The 9,679-nt window shown below is 33.9% G+C and overlaps 1 protein-coding gene across 1 annotated transcript; it reads right to left on the reverse strand.

The window, feature by feature from the left end:
• Positions 1-1,958: 1,958 nt before the first annotated feature.
• Positions 1,959-5,811, reverse strand: LOC143540951 (uncharacterized). The gene is made up of 7 exons (XM_077033896.1): positions 5,415-5,811; positions 3,718-4,315; positions 2,767-2,916; positions 2,608-2,679; positions 2,452-2,517; positions 2,343-2,381; positions 1,959-2,246 (listed from the first exon to the last, which is right to left on the reverse strand). Exons 1-7 carry the CDS (start codon positions 5,738-5,740, stop codon positions 2,082-2,084), a joined length of 1,416 nt encoding a protein of 471 aa, XP_076890011.1. The 5' UTR covers positions 5,741-5,811; the 3' UTR covers positions 1,959-2,081.
• Between the last annotated feature and the right edge of the window lie 3,868 nt (positions 5,812-9,679).

Consider the following 9,679-nt stretch of genomic DNA (forward strand, 5'->3'; position numbering starts at 1 on the left):
AAAGTATCTAACCTTAATATTTACTCAACCTATGTTAAGTAATAAGGTGGGTAAAATGCAAGAATGCAAATCCCTTTGGAATAAAGATACTAAAACGGGTTTTTTTTTATCTAGTGTTTGGGTTGTCGGTTCGGGTCTTGATAATTGGTCAAACCCAAAGTCAACTTTCCAAAATATTGAATGTTATGAGATAACTCAATAAAATTTAATAAGACTTAACCAAGTATGTAGTTCCATTGTTTTAGAACTAACAACGCACGTTAAGCGAGTGTTCGATTTTGTCGGTCCAAACTTTGTTATGAGATCAAGTTGGATCCAACATTTCCAAGTACTTAAGAAAATATTTAAAAATCAATTTGTAACTATTTTTAAAGAAATATACAAGTCTTGATGGCTAAAAAAAACACACTTGTGTGTCTTAAGCGAGTAAGAATCGGTTTGGTTTCCACATGTCCAACCACTAAAGAACTTGTATAATAATGTACAAATAAAAAAAATACTTTAAGTTTTACAACCAAAAGTTAACAATAAAGCCTTTAAACAAAAGTTCGGTTTTCGGTTCGGATCGTGTTTCGGGTTAAGACCGAGGTAAGATTCTACAAACCCATAACCATAGAATTTGTAAAAATAATTTTAGAAACTTAGATCTAACAATAAGCATGTTTAAACAATTATTTAACAAAACTAGTAACAAAGTTTCGGTTTACGGTTTAGAGCTATTTACGGTTAAACCGAAGCATAGACTCTTAAAAACCCATAACCATGGAACTTGTAAACATGACCAACAAACTAAAATAAGCAAGATTAATATGTATAAACAAGTTATATAGATGTATATATATCAAGGACACGAAGTCCTCCATGAAGCCTTGCCTTATGAGGTCCGAAACCTCACCGACCGGAATCGGAGAAGTAACTACCAAAGGTAAACAAGGGGTGTATATTATATATATGTTGCACAACCATAAACAAGTATTAATAAGACTACATAAACTAATTAAGATGAAAGACTAAAAACCTTCAAGAACACTTAAGAAGATAACCTTGAATCTTTGATGTTTGAGAGAGTTTTTTTCTTTTTTTGGAGTTGTAGCAAGGGAAAATGAAGAGGAAATGTGGTGTATATATAGGGTAATGTTGGTGGTCAAATATGGGTGTGAGACACAAGAGTTTTCATGCAAAATGGATCAAGACAAAAACACAAAACAACAAAATAATAATAATAAATAAATAAATAAATAAAAATAAAGGTAGGATGTTTTCAAGACCCAACAAGTGTGAAACAATATTGTAACATAAATCCATCATTTTGATTATAACATAAGCTTCGGTTTACAAATCGGGTCGGTTTACATAATAAACAAATACAAAAACGAATACAAACAAGACCCGAAATTGACAAATGTCACAACAAACGCAAGTGGTTTAGCGAATGGTGTAAAAACATAAACATGGGCAACAAGTTACATATTGAATGGTATCGATCACTATTTGATCATATGCGATAATGGTAGTAACTAAAAATAGGAGTGATACCACAAATCTTAATATTGTTATTTTCGTTTCAGTATACTTGGGTTTTAGCAAGGTTGCAAAAGTCGTTAGGCGACCGACTGGGAGTTGAGAGTACTCGGAGAGTACTTGGTACATGGTAAATATAAAGAAAATTAATTTTTAGATATTATATATTTGTCAAAATAATCAAAACCGCCTAGCCCAACTTTTTGTCCAACTTTTGATTGACTTTTAACCGACTTTTAGAAATTCCTAGCCCGAAGTTTGACCGCCTATCCCGCCTCGCCCGACTTTTGACCAACTTTGACCGCCTCCGACTAAGCCAGGCTGACTTGAAGAAAGTCTCTACGGTAGGACTCCGAGGACCGACTAGTCGACCTTGGAATCCGACTTTTACAACAACACTAGGTTTTAGTATCACACAACTTCACTAACTAAAAGTTCATACTATGTTAATCATGATTATAAACAAAGGAGGCTGATATGCATATATATAATTGCTGCAAGAAGTTTAACCAGTTATTGACTTGAACATATCTATCCAAAATTATACAATTATATGACTCCTATCTATAGAAACATCCTCTATATGTTGGAGTCCAATAGTCCGATCCGATATTTTCGTGGTACACTTGAGGAGTACATGACACAGGAACCAAACACAGACCTCTGCTCTTGAGATCAAGCTTCATATCTCCTCTATCTTTTGTTTCATATCGCATCCACGAGTCCTGATTAAAAATCCAAAACAACAAATGTTTGTTCACCTTCTTATTTTAATTGTAAGTGCTAAGATTTTGTATTTTGTGTATAATCCTGAGGCTCACCTTAATCATATTGGTCTTCAAGTATGGATTGCTCAATAACTGCAAAAGATAATATGTGTTAGTTAAATCACTCAAAACACATATTAGTAAGTGATACTTTTAGTTTTACCTGTACTTGCTCTTGTACACACTTAATATAACAAATTGCTTCCCCTAATACAGAAGCTGTGTCTGTCTGAAAAGTTAACCAAAGTTATATTTTCAATTGTAACAAAAGAAATTAAAATATTAGACAACCAAGTTTCATGTGTTCTTGAGTACATACCTTGCCGAATGGTGACACGATTTGCTGAAGGGCTGTTATTTTATCCCCTAGTTTTGCTTTAGGAATCTGAACCTTTAAGATATTATATGTTAATAACTAATGTTAGAGAAAGTTAATATTGGATTATATTTGAATCTACGTAAAGAAGTTGATGGATACCTTAGTTGATGAAACTGTTGCAGTCTCAAGCTTAGTCTTCTTTAAAAGTGACCCAGACTGGTCTTCTGATTTCCTTTTCTTCCCTTCATTAACAACTCCACTTCCCCTCCCACTGATTTTAGTAAGTGTGCTGCCTCTTGATCTTTTTGGCTGCAATTTTGTGTATATATTTGATAACCTAATTAGGGTATCACACAAACATATGCATACACACACACATGCATATGTAACTAGTACTATATATATGTTGTTTTTAAATGGATTGTTAGAGATTTGCACCACTTTATTTGTTAGGACCACTTATTAATTAGTAACTTATCGGCGCTGAAGAACTATAATTTTGTTTTCAGTAGGATCAGGTTTGCCATTCGAAAGGGGATGGCGGCGCAGCTTGTTGCCCGCTTACCTAACTCTCTTATTGTAAATATTGGATCCTTTTGTTAAATAAAATTTGATTAATATGTTGTTTAAAAAAAAAGTTTTTAATATTTAAATGCATCAAAAGTTGGTTCTCAATATCAATATCAATTTCAATTTCAGTACCATTTATATGGTGAGGGGGCATAAGCTTATGTCTTTCATCAAGAAATTCTCAAAAAACATTAGCACTATATGTATTATTACACACATATATCACCACATGAATCAAAATCGTAAAAAAATATGAATTATTATTACAGAAATTAAACGATTTAAATTTTTTTTTTTCGCAATAAAGTAGCGTTGTGTAATGATTCTCGCGTTGTATATGTGCATATAGTTGTATGTTTATCTTGATCGCGCGAGTGTGCGACATGTTTATCCATATATATCATATATGCTTTTGGTGAACCATGTTTTGAAACTTGGGGCATGTAAATTTGTTTTTCTCTTGCTGATGCTAGTAACTTGTTATGCTCTTTAAATATAATATTTCATGGTTCTAAAAAGATAATAGAGTGAGGATTTTACCTGATGAGAGTTGAGGAGGTCAGGTTTCCTTCTGTCTGGTAGATTCATGGTATTCATGGTGGATTTATTAAACATGCTTTCTGATGATGGTTTGTTTTCACAGCTACCAAAAGTAACTAAATCAACAAAACCCCTTCCATTGGTACACACCATATCAGACATACCATTGTAATAATACTTATTATTATTAATAATATTTATATTGTTGTTCTTAATATTATTACTTGTATCTCCAACAACCATTTGATTAATATTAATCCCTGCCTCATAATCAATAACATGACTACTCAATCTCCTTCGAAAGAATCCCGGATCACGATGAGTATAATTACTATCTGGTTGTTCATTCTTTATTGTTGTGAATTGACCAATGTATTGATCAAACTGTGGACATATTTCATCTTCTGGTGGAGTTGTGGACCAACTGTTGACTGTAGATGGTATCTTGCTTTGATACATACTATTCTTTTGAAACTGATTAATATTTGCTTGGCCTGAAAACTCCCATCCACTCTCTATTTTCTTCAAATAGTCACAGGCAGGTTGATCAAACAAACGAGTTGGATTGTTTTGCGGTTCTCCGGTAGTTCCCACATCTCTACATATGTATTAGTTTCCTCAGTATTAGCACAAGGATGATTTATGTAAACATAATAAATACATACACATATATGTTTAAGCTAATGTATAAACTAGTTGACAAACATAAAATATATATATATATATATATATATATATATATATATATATATATATATATATATATATATGGGATGTTAGGTTTTGCTAAAGTAAAGTGGAAGAATGGAAAGAACAAAATGAATCCACTAAAAAACCTTTTTCAACAAGGATCCCCCTTTTCATTTTCTCTCTCAATCAAGGATTCATCATTACCAGATTGCAATAATATTAGATTGGAACTTAGAAGTAAATCTACGACCACCTTTTTATAACTTTTTTCTTTTTCATTTTTAAAGAGAGGGGATGTGCATAAAGTCGTATGTTTTCTATTCGTATAGGAGTTTAATTAACTTTAAAGGTAACATTATTATGTTAGCTAGCTATAGTTTACTCAAATTCAAAAACTTTTTGTTATATTTATGTGAAATGCTAACAATAGCCCTTAACAACCATCTTTTAAAAGTTTATACTAATATTCAGAAATATTACTATATGTTTAAGATTACTAAAGTGAAATAGCTCCAAACCAAACACGAACGCCGGCTTCTGCTTCCAACACGAAAGAAATTCGTTTCTTTTATTTATCGACAAGTGAATTCAAGATACAAGGCACACTTGATGCGTGATCAGGACGCACTTGATGTTTAAGGAACAAGAAAACTAGGAATTAGGAAGAACGATTAATCTCTAATTCTATCGAACTTTAAAATAATAAACTATTTTAACTAATAATCCCTAGATGTTAGATCTCCTTCAAATCAACCATTCGAGATTAACGTCCGAATTAACCACCCTTATCGCCAAGTGTTGCATTTGCTTAATACTAACCACCTCCAATTATTTCGATTATACAACCAATCAAGAGTCAAAAGTAATAGTGTGTGAGAAAATACAAGAGATGGTTAATTAGTGATTGTTTGTAATTATATATTTATTTGAAAATTATATTTTATTTAAGAAAGTTATATGTAAGTTGCATATATCAAGTATTAAAGATATTGGATGTAATAACTTACAGTAGCACTTGGTTCCAGAGGTGATGATTATCGGAAACCGCCTCTCCATACGGATCGTTGGAGGCCGCTTTCTCTACAAACCGTCTAGAGGACTCCATGCTGAGCCCCGAAGTGTTTGAAGCATTGGTTGTAAAAGAAGTAGACAAAGAAACGTCTTCTTCACCATTAGAACAATTAGAATTAGGTTTTTGTGGGTTGTTGCATGGAGGATTGTCAGTCCATGAACACATAGAACTTGCATGGACATCTGACCACCATTTGGCTGCAGAAGAAGATGTTGCAATAGAGTTTTTATTGCAATGTTCAGCCATTATACAGTTATCCATTGAGCTCTGAAAGTTAAGTTGATTGGGGATGGGGGTGGGGTATTTAGAATATAAAGGGAAGACAATATGTGAATTAGATCATATCTATGTGTAGTGCATAGTGCATACACTAAAATATGCAACCTTAGTTCTTCCACTTAGATGGTGGACAATTATTATATGCCAATGGCTGGGCCAACATGAGTATGCAGTGTAGGAAAGTATTACTTCTTGTTTTTAATACTCAAAACACCACTCAAATAGTGGGAGAATTTAAACAAGTTGATCGAAACCGAATATTGTACTAAGAATAATTTTGTATCCTATCAATTGTATCTGTCCTGAATTTGGGATGCGTGTAGCAGACAGGAAGTGATTTATCTTTAAAGGGTTATAACATCATTACAAGTTAATTGTTGTTAGTCAAATGCAAGAAACTTGGATGGCTTCATTGCATTTAGATAGACATAAAAACAAAATAGAACAGAATGCACCTATATGTGTCTCCCTTATAAGCAAGCACACATGATATAGGTGTAATTAGTCCTAAAAGGGGACAAGGGTGCGGGTGTTCGCGGTTAAATAAAGTACAAGCGAATGTACAAGCAACTAAAAGACATGGGAAACCAACAAATAAGTCTTTTTTCATCCAACTGAAAACACATCACTATAGAGATTTTGTATCTTTGATTTTGGTACAAAGCTATGAGGGACTGATACTAGGATGATAATGTAAAGAATGAGAAAAGAGAGTAAAGAAACTAGTTCATAACTTCTCAAAATATCATCATTTAGGGTTTTTAATAATTGGTTTTATTTTAGATTGTCGGGTTTTGTTTTACGCTTTAGTTGAGGTCGAGAATGTTAGTTATTTTGACCAAATTTAGTATTTAAGATACATTTTCTACCTTATTCAAGATTTCTTATCTTTGGTTTTCAAACATAATGTTTCGATTATTTGGATCACAGATTAGCTGTAACTTTTGTACAACTTTTGATATAAGATAATAAAATGTCACTTGGGCCTTTTTACCGTTTATATGAAAAATACCTAGCCTTTTTTCATTTCCATCTTGTGTGATATACGGCCATGTGCAATTTTGTCGTATGTGTGTTCATATTAGAACCCGTTAGTATCATGATGGCATTGCATGTTGGAAAAAATTATTCAAGATTTCTTATCTTTGGTTTTCGAACATAATATTTCGATTATTCGAACCATAGATCAGTAGTAACTTTTGTACAAATTTTTATATAATATCAATGTTGTAAAACTCCCGAGTAGGCGGCCGAGTACTCTCCGATTACTCCCCGTCTAGATCGAGTACTCTCCGCCTCGGCCGAGTACTCCGTAGGTATTTTCTGAGTAATCCCCGACTACTCCCGAGTACTCGCAACTCCCCAGTCGACCGCCTAAGACCGCCTAACGACTTTTACAACCTTGTATAATATGATAATAAACTGTCATCTAGGCCTTTTTTAACGTTTTCATGAAAATACCTAGCCTTTGCATTTCCATCTTGTGTGATATACGGCCATTTGCCATTTTGTCGTATGTCTGTTCATATTAGAACTCTTAGTATCTTGATGGCATTGCATGTTGGAAAAAATAAATCTCCTCTTTATAGTGGATATTGTGGGGTTGATATGCTGTGTTGTGCATTTAGATGTCCCTAAAGAACTACATGTCGCATTCTAGGTAGTGGAAACGTCCACAAAAATCATGTGGCCGGTTACTATGGTGTATTCGCCAAGAGGCGATGATACCAGTAGCCGTAGTTACCAAATATTGCTTATCAAGATGAAGAGGCTATTCCATCTTAAACCAGGGACTTCAAGATGAAGATAACCCCATATTGAAATCAATATTGAATCTTGAAATGATGATGTCATGTCACATCAAGTTAAAGATGTTGATAACAAGAGTAAGACAAGACAACCAAACCTATAATGTTGGAGGTGAGGAACAATGCTAACATGGTAGAGATTCGTGAAGTCAAAGCAACAATTTATGAATAGGAGATTACTTAGAAACTAACAACTTTTATAACGGATGAAAACGTGAAACGAAATGTGACAGTGAATGGATTTATGGAAGTGGATAAAATAAACACGCTCAAATCTCGTATGTGGATTAGTGGAAATACGTAAAAGGAGTGAAGAAAAGAGTATAATTCCCAAAAATAAGATTCCATGATCTACTGTTGCTTCAGTAACATATGTTTACATGGGTTGTACCTTCCTTATGCTCTTTCTACTTGATCGTTCTCTTATCGTTAGGGCCAAGAATAGAGTTCCTTTCACACATTATGAGAATCCAAAGAGAGAATCCACCACGCCATTAATTGAAAATTTTTGAAAGAGGATAAACCCCAAAAGTTTAACATCTAATAATTTTATTTTTTTTATTAAAAATATGAAAAATAAAAGAATCCAATTACAATAGAGAGGCATGTAGGCAGACAACAAGCTACGCCGCTATCTATTTTTAAATAGCAAAACCAATCCTACTGAAAACAAAGTTAATGTTCTACTGAAAACCGGTCATTTGAAAAAAAAAAATAAAGACATATTACTACTCTTTTCCTAAAGGTGTTAGCAAAACAACCTTCGCCTAGTAACATGTTTCTTGTAGTGACCCAAGCCTACGTGGAATTCCAACTTAAGATCTAGTGTTTATTCTATGTAGGCTTCAACAATTGTAACTACCAAGTTAATCACAGCCGTTCATTAGTTGAGACAGCCAATATAAGACACATGGCTCCTCCATTCTAGTTAGGTCAAATGGCTTTAAATTATTTTATTGTGTGAAGAAGTAGCATACGGGTTTGTCTCAGCCAAGTTCAAGTTTTCTCACTTTTTAACAACCTTTTTAATATAGAATTTTATGAATGGGATTGACATGTTAACCTTTAATTAGGTAGAGAATGGACGAGCTAAGAGAAGCATGGTCTCTTATTGGCTTGGCGACTTAATATATACCAATTAAACAAGCTTACTTTTTTAGGGCATATATTATCCATCACTTCATTATATTGTTGCATAAGTTTGGGGGATTTGTTATTGGATAGTATCAATTTGTTAGGCCTTCAAGCAAATTTATATAAAAGTTTTCTAGCCACTAATAAATCTTGTGGATATAAACAATGGACGTTGAGTTAGGGCTCTCATACGTCATGTGGTCGGTAAGATTTTATAACTAAACATTATGTTAGGTGGTTTTTTTTTAAAGATAAAATGTCTGCACTCTACAAGAACATCTATAGATATTTATAGAAGAAGAGATGGATTACACCTCTGCAGTCTGCAAGAAGAACACCATTTGTTTTTAACGTATATAGATTGCTAAAATAAACTGGTAGTGGTGTACAAACTATGGTAGTGGGTGGTGGTGGTGGTGGTGCTGGATGGTGATAGTGGTAGTGGTGGCGTATGGTGGGTGGTGGTGATGCTGGATGGTGGTAGAAAGAGGTGGTGGGTGGTGGACATTGGTGGTGGTGGATGATGGCGGTAGACGGTGATGGTGGCGGACGATGGGTGGGTGGTTAATGGTGGTGGTGGTGGATGGTGGATAGTGAGTGTTGGTAGTGTGTGATGTTTTAACCCTTTGCATACCTTAGAAGATCTCAGAAGTAGATGGGCCAAGTCTGCATCAAGAAGAGCTTGCACAGACGTTTTTTAATGAAACGTCTACCAGAAAACAAACAGTCTGCGGAGGACAATGCCTGCGTGTGATCTGCGCCTTGCAGACAAAAGAGCATGCGTAGATTTTTTTTCAGGAAAACAAACAACACCTTAATTAAAGATTATAATGCGTAGATAACTAAATTTGAAAAAAAAAAAGCCGTGAGTATACTCGAGTGATCGAGTTTTGTTGGTTGTGTAAAAGAAAGAAGACAACTACAAATTCATTGGTTTATTGTATATTTAAAGACATGTTTTAATTAATGACTGAGATTC

This window comes from Bidens hawaiensis, unplaced genomic scaffold (assembly GCF_021521415.1).
Source record: "Bidens hawaiensis isolate Kalapana, Puna unplaced genomic scaffold, B.hawaiensis_p1.1 tig00012418_1, whole genome shotgun sequence".
In the NCBI taxonomy this organism is placed as follows: Eukaryota; Viridiplantae; Streptophyta; class Magnoliopsida; order Asterales; family Asteraceae; genus Bidens; species Bidens hawaiensis.

Excerpts from the sequence above, each read along its gene's own strand:
- LOC143540951 (XM_077033896.1), bottom strand. The coding sequence starts at position 5,740 with ATGGATAACTGTATAATGGCTGAACATTGCAATAAAAACTCTATTGCA. Across the intron at positions 4,316-5,414 it reads CTCTGGAACCAAGTGCTACT|AGATGTGGGAACTACCGGAG; the intron begins GTAAGTTATTAC and ends ATACATATGTAG. Across the intron at positions 2,247-2,342 it reads TGAAGACCAATATGATTAAG|GACTCGTGGATGCGATATGA; the intron begins GTGAGCCTCAGG and ends ATTTTTAATCAG.